At 37.7% G+C, this 14,107-nt stretch overlaps 1 protein-coding gene across 7 annotated transcripts in view; it reads right to left on the bottom strand.

Moving 5' to 3' along the window:
- The window catches only part of ATRX (ATRX chromatin remodeler), a 315,263-nt gene that overhangs the window by 116,576 nt on the left and 184,580 nt on the right, over positions 1-14,107 (bottom strand). For all 7 annotated transcript variants that reach the window (XM_047714735.1, XM_047714739.1, XM_047714738.1 and 4 more), the window contains 2 exons: positions 8,842-8,988; positions 8,504-8,681 (listed from right to left, as the gene is read on the bottom strand). In XM_047714735.1, the coding sequence (XP_047570691.1) occupies positions 8,504-8,681; positions 8,842-8,988 (325 nt within the window). The remainder of the gene's footprint in view (positions 1-8,503; positions 8,682-8,841; positions 8,989-14,107) is intronic.

Below are 14,107 nucleotides of genomic sequence, written 5' to 3' on the forward strand. Positions count from 1 at the left end.
TACAGGAATTCAGTAAAGTGTCAGGATATAAAATCAATGCACAGAAATCATTTGCATTTCTCTACACTAACAACAAGACAGAAGATACAGAAATTAAGGAGTCCATCCCATTTACAATTGCACCCAAAACTATAAGATACCTAGGAATAAACCTAACCAAAGAGACTAAGAATCTATACTCAGAAAACTATAAAGTACTCATGAAAGAAATTGAGGAAGACACAAAGAAATGGAAAAATGTTCCATGCTCCTGGATTGGAAGAATAAATATTGTGAAAATGTCTATGCTACCTAAAACAATCTACACATTTAATGCAATTCCTATCAAAGTACCATCCATTTTTTTCAAAGAAATGGAACAAATAATCCTAAAATTTATATGGAACCAGAAAAGACCTTGAATAGCCAAAGGAATATTGAAAAAGAAAGCCAAAGTTGGTGGCATCACAATTCCGGACTTCAAGCTCTATTACAAAGCTGTCATCATCAAGACAGCATGGTACTGGCACAAAAACAGACACATAGATCAATGGAACAGAATAGAGAGCCCAGAAATGGACCCTCAACTCTATGGTCAACTCATCTTCGACAAAGCAGGAAAGAATGTCCAATGGAAAAAAGACAGCCTCTTCAATAAATGGTGTTGGGAAAATTGGACAGCCACATGCAGAAAAATGAAATTGGATCATTTCCTTACACCACACACGAAAATAGACTCAAAATGGATGAAGGATCTCAATGTGAGAAAGGAATCCATCAAAATCCTCGAGGAGAACACAGGGAGCAACCTCTTCGACGTCAGCCTCAGCAACATCTTCCTAGGAACATCACCAAAGGCAAGGGAAGCAAGGGCAAAAATGAACTTTTGGGATTTTATCAAGATCAAAAGCTTTTGCACAGCAAAGGAAACAGTTAACAAAACCAAAAGACAACTGACAGAATGGGAGAAGATATTTGCAAATGACATATCAGATAAAGGGCTAGTGTCCAAAATCTATAAAGAACTTAGCAAACTCAACACCCAAAGAACAAATAATCCAATCAAGAAATGGGCAGAGGACATGAACAGACATTTCTGCAAAGAAGACATCCAGATGGCCAACAGACACATGAAAAAGTGCTCCATATCACTCGGCATCAGGGAAATACAAATCAAAACCACCATGAGATATCACCTCACACCAGTCAGAATGGCTAAAATGAACAAGTCAGGAAATGACAGATGCTGGCGAGGATGCGGAGAAAGGGGAATCCTCCTACACTGTTGGTGGGAATGCAAGCTGGTGCAACCACTCTGGAAAACAGCATGGAGGTTCCTCAAAATGTTGAAAATAGAACTACCCTATGACCCAGCAATTGCACTGCTGGGTATTTACCCTAAAGATACGAAAGTAGTGATCCGAAGGGGCACGTGCACCCGAATGTTTATAGCAGCAATGTCTACAATAGCCAAACTATGGAAAGAACCTAGATGTCCATCTACAGACGAATGGATAAAGAAGATGTGGTATATATACACAATGGAATACTACGCAGCCATCAAAAGAAATGAAATCTTGCCATTTGCGACGACGTGGATGGAAGTAGAGGGTATCATGCTTAGCGAAATAAGTCAATCGGAGAAAGACAACTATCATATGATCTCCCTGATATGAGGGAGAGGAGATGCAACATGGGGGGTTGAGGGGGTAGGAGAAGAGTAAATGAAACAAGATGGGATTGGGAGGGAGACAAACCATAAGTGACTCTTAATCTCACAAAACAAACTGAGGGTTGATGGGGGGAGGGGGTTGGGAGAGGCGGTGGGGTTATGGATATTGGGGAGGGTATGTGCTATGGTTAGTGTTGTGAAGTGTGTAAACCTGGCGATTCACAGATCTGTACCCCTGGGGATAAAAATATATGTTTATAAAGCTGTAAAAAAAAAAAAAAAAAAGAAAAAAAAAAAAGGATGAATACCCAAGTTTTGTAGCAACATGGACGGGACTGGAAGAGATTATGCTGAGTGAAATAAGTCAAGCAGAGAGAGTCAATTATCATATGGTTTCACTTATTTGTGGAGCATAACAAATAGCATGGAGGACAAGGGGAGATGGAGAGGAGAAGGGAGTTGAGGGAAATTGGAAGGGGAGGTGAACCATGAGAGACTATGGACTCTGAAAAAAGATCTGAGAATTTTGAAGGGGTGGGGGGTGGGAGGTTGGGGGCACCAGGTGGTGGGTATTGTAGAGGGCACGGATTGCATGGAGCACTGGGTGTGGTGCAAAAATAATGAATATTGTTATGCTGAAAAAATAAAAAAATTATTAAAAAAAAAAAGTTACAAACTTCCAGTTATAAGTCCTGGGAATGTAATAAACAGTATGATCATCATAAATAATAATATTGTATTATATACTTAAAAGTTGCTGAGAGAGTAAATATTGAAAGTTCTCACCACAAGAAAAAGTTTTAACTGTGATGGGATGTTAACTAGATTTATGGTAATCATTTTGTAATATATACATATACTGAAACATGTTGTACACCTGAACCTCTATAATGCTATTATGCCAACTGTATCTCAAAAATTACATGCTTGTTTGTATAAACACAAAAAATTTCTGGAAGGATATACATGAAACAACAGTGAGACAGGAGGAATGGAACTTTTCCTTTTTACTATGCACCTTTTCCTTCTGTTTATATTTTGCTCAATAACATGTACTGTTTTTATAATTTAACTTAAAAAGAACTGTTTATCAGTGTGGCAATGAAAAGAAAGGGGGTCCTATCTTTAGTAAGGGTATCTGAGGGAATAAAAGTAGGAAGAAAGAATAAAAGTAAATATACTCATGAATAACTGAATCAACAAAAAAAGCTAAAAGATGTTATTCCTATTCTGTTTACTAGGACAGGAATGTATATAACATTCTAACATTAAAAAGTTTTAAAATATTTAAAACGAATAAGTTTTAATAATCTTGGAAATGTATTTTCTGGAAAACCTCATTCCAGTGAGGTGGCAGGATTTGAAAACAGCTATTGCAGAAATCATTCTAGACAAAGAGAGAATGTAGTCATTGAGGCTCTGGAGAGTGGAAGAAAAGGGACCTTAGCAAGAGGCTTAAAGAAAAGTTCTCCTGTTCAAAAATTAAGCCTGACTGAAATAGTTCAATATGCCATGGAAATTTATCATTATTTTATATAATTACATAAGTCTATTTTATTGTTTAAATCAAACAGTACTTTAAAATTTTTTTAAAGAAGATTTTATCTATTTATTTGACAGAGATCACAAGTAGGCAGAGAGAGAGAGGAGGAAGCCGGTTCTCCGCTGAGCAGAGAGCCCAACGTGGGACTTGATCCCAGGACCCTGAGATCACGACGTGAGCTGAAGGCAGAGGCTTAACCACTGAGCCACCCAGGCGCCCCTCAAACAGTACTTTAAATTAATATTGTGTGTGTGCATAAAGGACTGAGGTACTGGTCACATGCTACAACACAAATTAAAGCTCGAAAGCCTTATGCTAAGTGAAAAAAGTCAGATATTGTATGATTTCATTTTTACAAAATGTCCAGAAACATTTTCACGAAGGTCCAGAAAAGGCAAATCCACTGAGACAAAAAGTACATTGGTAGTTTCTAGGGGACAGAGCATTTGGAAATGACTGCTAATGGGTACAGAATTTTTTTGAGGTGATGAAAATGCTGTGGAGTTCAATAGAATAGTTACGATAGTTACGAAACATTGTGAATATGCTAAATGTGACGGAATTGTAAACTTTAAAATGGTAAAATGGATTTTATGTTATGTGTAGTTTTACTGCAATACATTCTAGTCATTAAAGTATGGAACAATGTTGGGGCACCTGGGTGGCTCAGTGGGTTAAGCCGCTGCCTTCGGCTCAGATCATGATCTCAGGGTCCTGGGATCGAGTCCCGCATCGGGCTCTCTGCTCGACAGGGAGCCTGCTTCTCTCTCTCTCTCTCTCTGCCTGCCTGCCTCTCTGTATACTTGTGATTTCTCTCTGTCAAATAAATAATAAATAAAATCTTTTTAAAAAAAGTATGGAACAATGTAGATTAATATTCAAGCTACCACAGTGAATAAATGCTCAGCATAACTTCTTTTTTTTTTTTAAGATTTTATTTACTTATTTGACAGACAAGTATGCAGAGAGGCAGGCAGAGACAGAGAGAGGAGGAAGCAGGCTCCCCCTGAGCAGAGAGCCCGATGTGGGGCTCGATCCCAGGACCCCGGGACCACGACCTGAGCCGAAGGCAGAGGCCCCAACCCACCGAGCCACCCAGGTGCCCCAATGCTCAGCATAACTTAAAGTAAGTAACTGTGCCATGAATTAAAAAAGGCAAATATAATCACGAGGTTATAAACAGCTTATTCATTTGTCAAAGCCCAATAAAAGCTACACTACAAAGAATAAACTTTAATGTATCCAAATAATAAAACAAAGGAACTGACCTAAGTGACTTTAGAGAATGTTATAACTATAAATTATAAAGCCAGGGATGCCTGGGTGGCTCAATTAGTTAAGCATCTGCCTTCGGCTCAGGTCATGATCTCAAGGTCCGGGGATCAAACCCTGCATCAGGATCCCTGCTTAGTGGGGAGACTGCTTCTCCCTCTCCCTCTACCCCCAGCTTGTACTCAATCTCTCATTCACTCTTTCCCTCAAATAAATAAAATCTCTTTAAAAAATTAAAGGTTATTATATATGAACCTCATGATAACCACAAACTGAAAACCTATACTAGATAAACAAGACACAATGAGAAAAGAATCTAAACATAACACTAAACTGGGGCGCCTGGGTGGCTCAGTGGATTAAGCCTCTGCTTTCGGCTCAGGTCATGGTCTCAGGGTCCTAGGATTGAACCCCGCATCGGGCTCTCTGCTCAGCAGGGAGCCTGTTCCCCCCCCCCCGCCCCGCTCTCTGCCTGCCTCTCTGCCTACTTGTGATCTCTGTCTGTCAAATAAATAAATAAAATCTTAAAAAAAAGAAAGTCATCAAACCACAAGAGAAGAGAGCAAAAAAACAAGAAAGGAAAAGAGGACTATGAAAACAATCAGAAAACAATTAACAAAACGGATCAAGTCCCACATGAGGCTCCCTGCTCAGCAGGAAGCCTGTTATTCCCTCTGCCCCTCCCCCTGCTTGTTCTCTCTGTTTCTCTAACAAATAAATAAAACTTAAAAATAAATAAATAAATAAATTACAAAGCCATTGACAAAAACAATCATGTAAACACTGTACTATGGTTGGTAAACTTGTTTCTTACAGAGGTACAGGTTAACAATTCTGAAATTACTTTGCATATATAATGAATCTGGACAAATAAATAAATGGATGGCGGATAGCTGGAGCCAGGATTCTCACAGTTGGAAAAGTAATAACAGATTAACAAAGAAGGTGAAAATGAACACTGTGATACTGGATTAGATGACACCATTATGAAATCAAGTTTATCTCTATGTGCTCACACACAAAGGGATAGATTCATGTGTAGATGTAGATTGGTACAATAATCACCTAGCTTTTGTCTGCTGAAAGGACCTAGAAGCAATGATACTCCAGTAGCAACAAACCAATTTTCAATAAAAGGCACCATGGCACATTACTGAAATGGTTAATTCTGGGGCAGGAGGCAGAGAAAATATAACATAAGCCTGGAGTACTTTATAGTACCAGAAAGTAATGAAGTGCTTAAAACAACAAAAAAAAGTATGACACATCAAAGGGATACAGGAACCAATCTACAAACCTGAAAGAGCTCCCAATGGCCAAACTGGAACAATTTGAACAACAAAATAAATAACATACCATTAGTTTATAATCTAACATATAACCTAATAATAGTCTATACTGTTATAAATCAATGATTGATTATATAAACAGGTAGAAAGGACAAATCTTTCTTAAAGAAAAATTTTGAATTTTATGTGCAGATAATGGCCACTAAGGGAGACAGAGCTTAATTTCTGCCTTCCCCCAACGTGGGTAAGCTAGACTATGTGACCGATTTCCAAAGAACAGAGTAGAGATAAGTGAAAATAATAAATCCAGTAATGTCATGTAGGTCTAATGTACCCTGGGTATGATGTGATGAGAAAGGTATTTCACCTCTGGTAAATTTTTTCAAAAATGTATAACCCCAGTCTAATTACAAGAAAAACAACAGACACACTAGTGAACATTCTAGAGAATACTTGCACAACACTCAAGACTGACAAGATAATGAAAAATAAAAAATGAGAAGTTGTCATAGCCCAGACAAGACTGTGGAGACATGATAATTAAATGCAATGTGATATACCCTAAATCAGATCCTGGAACAGAATGTGGACATGAAAAATGGTGAAATTCAAATACAGTTTGGAGTTTAGTTAACATATGCCAACAATGTATCAATTTCTTAGTCTGGACAAATCCACCTGGCAATGTAAAATGTTAACAGTGGGAAATCTGGGTGCATTAAATATGGGAGCTTTTTTTTTTCTACTATCATTTCAGATTTTCTGCAAAAAATTATTCCAAACTAAAACATTTTAAAATGTCACTAAATGATTTGCATGAAAGTAACAAATGTTATTCTTCATGTCATGAACAAATCACAGTGTTAAGCATCTGAAACTGTTGTTTTACCTATCTAGAGCAACCTTCTTAAATCTGTTTTAATGCTATTTACTAGCTTAAAGTTCTCTGATGATAAAACCACCATAGAACTTTCAGACAAATACTTAACAAACTTACTGAGCCTTAGATTTACAATGGCAATGTTACTTTGTTAATTAAATGTTAATTAAATCATTATAAAAAAGGCAAAACAGTACATATATTCAGTTATAAAATGAATAAGATCTGAGAATCTAATTTATAACATGGTAAGTATAACTGGTAACACTGTACTATAAAACTAAAATTTGCTAAAAGAATAAAACTTAAATGCTTTCACCAAAAAAAAAATGGGATAGTAAATATGTGAGGTCATGGATATGTAACTCAAAAGGATGAATCCTTCTGTTTGGCAGGAAGCTAAGCCTAAGGAACAGGAGGATGGACCTTAGACATCCCGATGGAGAGCCCCAACTGAGGACCACCCAGGGACCACCCTATTCCACCCACCTAGCAGTAAGTTTGCAGTTACAACATCCCGACAGAGTTAGTTAAGTTTGTTGTGTTTGTTGCACTTGTGCAGAAAGCAGTCACTTGTCCTTATGTCTCCAGAATAGAAATAATCTTATGGTTTCCTACCCCATTAAGGCATTTCCAATTTACCCTGGGAAAGGACATGGATTGTTGGCTAATTATTAAATAATCTAGTCCTGTCACTCAAATGTTATAATCTTGGAACCCACCCAAAAGAAGAAACTGATATAAGCCCACACCCAGGAGTTTCGCCTTTGTCTCTCTTGAGCGGACAATCTTTCCCTTGGAGTACATGTTAATAAAACGCTGCTCTGCCTTTCTTTCATTTTGCTATCCTATAATTCTTTACTGTGGGCAACTGAGGCTTCGTTCCTCTTCATTCTCAGTAACACTTCCAAAATATATTCATTTATCAAAATCATATATTGTACACTTTAAATATTTTACAACTCTGTACATTACACCTGAATAAACCTGAAAACAGTAAAATTTAATAAAAAAGAAGCAAACTGATGGATTCTAAAGAACACTGACATTTTTGACAGTGAAAATTAGACTTATTTTTAAAATATTTATTTATTTATTTGACAGACAGAGATCACAAGTAGGCAGAGAGGCAGGCGGCGGGGGGGGGGGGGGGGGGGGGGGGGGGAGAGGAGGCTCCCTGCTGAGCAGAGAGCCCGATGCGGGGCTCGATCCCAGGACCCTGAGATCATGACCTGAGCCGAAGGCAGAGGCTTTAACCCAGGCGCCCCGAAAATTAGACGTTAACACACATCTAAAGCCTCAAAGTATCTCAAAGTAACATAATAGTTTAAAAAGAAAAAAGGTACTAATTAGTTTTGTGAATAATACAATTTGCTGCTTTTCCAGGTGCCAAATAAGAAATATTTGGATCTTGTATTATGAGAATTACTGTCATAAGGCTAGACAGTATTGTAAATATTAACTTTCCATAGTGATGACACTTTAAAATAACAGGGAAAAAAACTAGCAGCAACTCTTCTAATGACATAAAGTTGGGAAAGAAATTTAACTGTTTTCAGAGTATGAAGAGAGAGGTCTTGTTACCATCTAATATTCAGACAGCTGGAAGAAACTGCAATTGTGACTTAGGCACCAGATGCATTTTTGTTTACAAAATCTCCCCTAAAAACCCTAAACACTTCTAGACTGAAAAACTGGCAACATTAAGAGTGCTTTCACCTTAATAAAATTATACTAAGAAACAGAAAGAAGGAAAAAAAAACAGGACAAATGAAACAAAAACCAGATACTTAGTAGTTGTTAAACAGAACATCAGCATATTTTTTATTCAACTTGCTTATTTATCTCAGTGCCTGTTAATGTATTACCTGGATCAACCAAAGCTTTGTTAAAGATTTCCTTAAGTTTCCTACTCTTCACATTCCTTCCTTGAGCAAGATTTCTGTACATCTCATAGCCTATGATCATAACACCACCATCTTCTTGCCACCTCTGCAGCATGTAGCTTCTCTCCTGAGGACGTTTCACAGTTGCTAATTCAGAGACCTTTTGTGGGAAAATAAAGATTTTTAAAGGTAGCTATTAGGAATGTAGGAATACTGCATATTCCCATGGAAATATGCACAAATGGTAATTAATCTTTTTCTTTTACTATATGAATTTCATGCAGTTATTTTAATAAAAGAAAATATTTAAATTATAATACCTCAAGCTTCTCATCATCTTTTAATCCTTCCTGCCACTTCTCAAATTCATTCATCCAATTCAAAGCAGTATTAAGAGGACAAACCACCAAAGCTGTGCTGAAATCCAATTTGTCGCACAAAAGAACTGTATGAAGAAAACTTACCACCTACAAGAAAACAAATTAAGTTATCATCATCAACTAAAATATCTGAAAAAAGTTAAAACAATCGTACAATTTACTAGTTTTGTTTTCTTTTACCTTCAAACAATAAAGCAACCAACCAACGGTCATAATTTCCAAACCAGGCAAAGTATGGGGAAAGAGATATAATATAGACAGAGATATAAAAAAGACAGAGTTTGGGGCGCCTGGGTGGCTCAGTTGTTAAGCGTCTGTCTTTGGCTCAGGTCATGATCCCAGGGTCCTAGGACCAAGCCTGCATCAAGCCACCTGCTCTGCAGGAACCCTACTTTTTCCCTCTCCCACTTCCCCTGCTTGTATTCCCTCTCTTATTGTCTCTTTGTCAAATAAATAAATAAATAAATCTCAAAAAAAAAATGGAGCTTGATTACATGATGTATGAAGTTCTTCTAACTCTAAAGCTTCATGATCCTGTGATCAATAATAACAATAAAAGAAATAACCACTCCAAAACTAAGACTAAGTCCCTAGTCTCTGCACAATGTCCGTCCCTACAAACTTCAGAAACTGCCATTGCCAATTTAGAAGAGTGGTGTTATACAGTATTTTTTTTTTTTCATTTTAGATTGTTCTGAATTGATATCTTGTGAAGATGGAGATGGAATATGAGGACCCTAGGCTCACCTCATCCTACAAATACAATAACTATCAAATCATCATAAATATCCCAGAAATTAACCTAAAGACTGGGAGAACAAACTCCATAAGTGAAGGTAGAGAAGAGGCCACATCGAAGAAGGTAGAAAGTACAGCCATGTGGTTTGGGACAGAAACGGATCAAGGCCACCGTGGTGGGCAGGGAGATGCAGTTATGGAGAAGGACAAAAGACAGTTTACCACACAGGGTAGCACACAGGAAAAATGAATCCCAAAAGCAACTGGCTTGGAAAGTGAGGGGGCCGAATTTGGTGAGTTCTTGCAACCAGTGGAGCTTAAAGTCCTGAGTTTTAAATGTCAGCAGGCCTGGCCGAGATACAGCCTGGAGGATACTGTGCTGCTCTTGGAGAGAAGGCAAACAGTGCATGGACATATAGCATGGAAACAGTGAAATGAAGGGCACCTGGGGGCACACAGTAGGGAGGGTTTTTGCTCATCTCAGACCACATCCCAGGGAAAGAGCATTCACAAAGAAACCCCTCCAGGAACAAAGAAACCAGTCAGTATCTTCTTTCCACCCCTCCCCTCAGCATAAGCACAAGAGCACCTGTGGGAAGCAGAAAAGCACTGACACTTGTTATCTACCTTGTTTATACTAAGCCCCAACTGCCATCATTTGAGCAAAAGCACCCCTCTGGGTCATGCTTCCCTTAGTCCCAGGCAGAAGGCCCTCTTCCCCAGAAGACCTGCCCAAATCCCTGCTCACACTATGTCTCCCAACCTGGAAGTTTTCAGGATCTCAGCTCAGTAGCAGTTATAACACTTTTCATTTCAGAAGTAGACCGGAGCACACCTAGTTAAAAGATGCCACATTCAAGCAAGGAATCACACTGCCCACAACAGGCAAAGAGAGCCTCTACAGAAGACTTCTGTGAAGGATAAAGCGGCCAGAACAAAACAACAAAGTACACACAGCATCCATTGGAGACACTCCCACAAACACCAGACCCTAGGAATCAGGGGACACTATACGTCATGGCACTACAAAACCTTTTCTTCATAAGGCCATTATTCTAAAGAACAGGAAACCAAGCTCACTTTTCTAACACAGAGAAACACATACAGAGGTATAGACAAAATGGAAAGATAGAGAAATTTAACCCAAATGAAAGAATACAACAAGGCCACAGACACATATCTAAACAAAACAGATATAAGTAATACACCTGATAAATAATTTAAAGGAATGATCATAACGATACTTACTGGACTTGTGAAAAGAGAGGAAGACATGAGTGAGACCCCTAACAGAGGGGTAAGAAATAACGTAGCAGAGATAAAAGGCTTAATAAATGAAATGAGGGGTGCCTTGGCGGATCAGTTAGTTAAACGCATCTGCCTTTAGCTCAAGTCATGATCCTGGGGTCCTGGGATGGAGCCCTGTATCAGGCTCCTTGCTCAGTGAGGAGCGAGCTTCTCCGTCCCCCTTCCCTCCCCACACCCACTCATGCTATCTATCCTGCTCACTCTCAAATAAATAAATAAAATCTAAAAAGGGGGGCGTCAGTAAGTGAAATGAAAAACAGGTTAGATGGACTAACATTTCTGTGCTGGAAGAAGCACAGAAATGAATTAATGACCTGGAAGACATAGAGTAATGGAAAGTAATCAGGCTAAACAAAAGAGAAAAAAATATTATGCAAAATGAGACGTGACAGGGAAATAAGTGACTCCATCAAACATAACAAGATTTGTATTACAGGAATCCCAAAGGAAGATGACAGAGGAAAGAGGGCAGAAAATTTATTTGAAAAAAATAATAGTTGAAAACATCCCTTACTTGGGGAAGGAAGCAGATATCCAGTTCCAGGAAGCACAGAGAACTCCCAACAAAAGCATACCAAGACATACTATAATTAAATCAGCAAAATATAGTGAAAAATTTTTTTAAAAGCAGTAAGACAAAAGAAGAAACTAACATAAAATGAACAACTCATAAGGCTACCAGCAGCTTTTAAAGCAGAAATTACAAAGTGAAAAAAAAACTACAAAAAAAATTACAAAGTGAAAAAAAGCCATGTAGAAAACTACATGGAAACAAATGAAAATGAAAACACAATGACCAAAAACGTCTGAGATGGAGCAAAAAAAAGCAAAGTTACACCAATACTAGCTACCTTAAGAGGCAAAAAATATCTGAAATAAACAACCCAATCTTATACCTAAAGAAGCTAGGAAAAAAGCAACAAACAAAACCTAAAACCAGCAGAAGGAAGGAGATAATAAAAATCACAGCAGAAATAAAGGATTCAGAAAATAAAAAATAGAGAAGCTCAATGAATCAAGGAGCTGGTTCCTTGAAAAATATCAATTAAATATATAAACCCCTAGCTAGACTAAGAAGTAAAAAGAAAGAAAAAGAAGCGTTGACAAGGATGTGGAAAAAAAAGGAATCATCTTACACTGCTGGTGGGAAAACAAACTGGTACAGCCACAGTGGAAAAGAGGATGGAGACTCCTCGAAAAGTTAAAAATAGAACTGCCCTATAATCCAGCAATCACACTACTGGGTATTACCCAAAGAGTAGAAAAACACTAATTCATTCAGAGGCATACATGTTTTTTAAACATACTATGTTTAAACATAGTTTAAACATATGTTTTTTAAACATAGTATGTTTAAAAAAAGCATAATTTACAGCATCCAAATTATGGAAACTGCCCAGGTATCCATTCATAGATGCATAAGGATGTGAGACACACACACACACACACACACACACACACATACACACACACTGGGATATGATTTAGCTGTAAATAATATCGAAATCTTCCAATTTGCTACAACATGGGCGGAGCTAGAAAGCAAAATGCTAACTGTAATAAGTCAGAGAAACAAAAATACCACAGGATTTCACTCATATGTGAAACTTAAGAAAAAAATAAATGAACAAAGGGAAAAGAAGAGAGAGGGACAAATTAAGAAAAAGACCCTTACTTAGAACAAACTAATGGTTACCAGAGGGGAGGGTGGTAAGGGGACGGAATAAATAGATATTGGGGACTAAGGGGTGCACTTGTCATAACGAGCACTGAGTGATGTATGGAATTAGTAAGTAACTATACTGTATACCTGAAACTAATATAACACTGTACATTAACTGAATGGAATTAAAAACTTAAAAGCCAATGCAGGGGTGGTTCAACACCTACAAATCAATCAACATGATATGCCGCATTAATAAAAGAAAGCATAAGAACCATATGACCCTCACAACAGATGCAGAAAAGGCATGACAAAATACAGCATCCTTTCTTAATAAAAATCCTCAAGAAAGAAAGGATAGATTGCAACCTACCTCAACATCATAAAGGCCATATATGAAAGACTCACAGCTAACCTCATGCTCAATGAGGAAAAAATGAAGAGTTTTCCCCTAAGGCTAGGAACATAACAGGGATGTCCACTCTCACCACTATTGTTCAACATAGAACTGGAAGTCTAGTCTCAGCACAAAAAGAAATAAAAGGTATCCAAATCAGCAAGGAAGAAGGAAAACATTCAGTCTTTGCAGACAACATGATACTCTGTAGAAAACCTGAAAGACTCCAACAAAAAACTGATAGAACTGACACACAAATTCAGCAAAGTCAGGATATAAAAGCAATTTACAGAACTCTGCTCCATGTCTACACACCATTAAGCAGCAAAAAGAGTAATCAAGGAATTGATCCAATTTATGATTGCACCAAAAAACACAAGATAACTAAGAATAGCCTAACCAAAGAGGTAAAAGATTTATACTCTGAAAACTACAGAACATTTATCAAAGACACTGAAGAGGACACAAAGAAATGGAAAATTCTCATGGATAGGAAGAACAAATATTGTTGAAATGTCTATACCACTGAAAGCAATCTACACATTTAACGCAATCCCTATCAAAATACCATTAGTATTTTTCACAGAGCTAGAACAAACAATCCTAAAATTTGTATGGAACCACAAAACACCCCAAACAGCCAAAGCAATCTTGAAAAAGAAAAGCAAAGCTGGAGGCATCATGATTTCAGATCTCAGGCTGTATTACAAAGCTATAATCACCAAGACAGTATGGTATTTGCCTGAAAACAGATACATAAAGCAATGAAAGAGAATAGAGAACCCAGAAATGGAACCACAATATATGGTCAACTGACAAAGCAGGAAGGAATATCCAATGGAAATAAGACAGTCTCTTCAACAAATGGTGCTGGGAAAAACGGACAGCAACAGGCAAAGAATGAAACTGGAATACTTATTTCCACCACACACAAAAATAAATTCCAAGTGGATGAAAGATCTAAATGTGAAACAGAAAACCATCACATTCTTAGAGGAGAAAACAGGCTGCAATATCTTTGACCTCAGCCATAGCAACTTCTTACTAGACATTTCTAGAGAGATAAGGAAAACAAAAGCAAAAATGAACTACTGTGACTC

The sequence above is a fragment of the Lutra lutra genome, chromosome X (genome assembly GCF_902655055.1).
Source record: "Lutra lutra chromosome X, mLutLut1.2, whole genome shotgun sequence".
Lineage (NCBI taxonomy): Eukaryota > Metazoa > Chordata > Mammalia > Carnivora > Mustelidae > Lutra > Lutra lutra.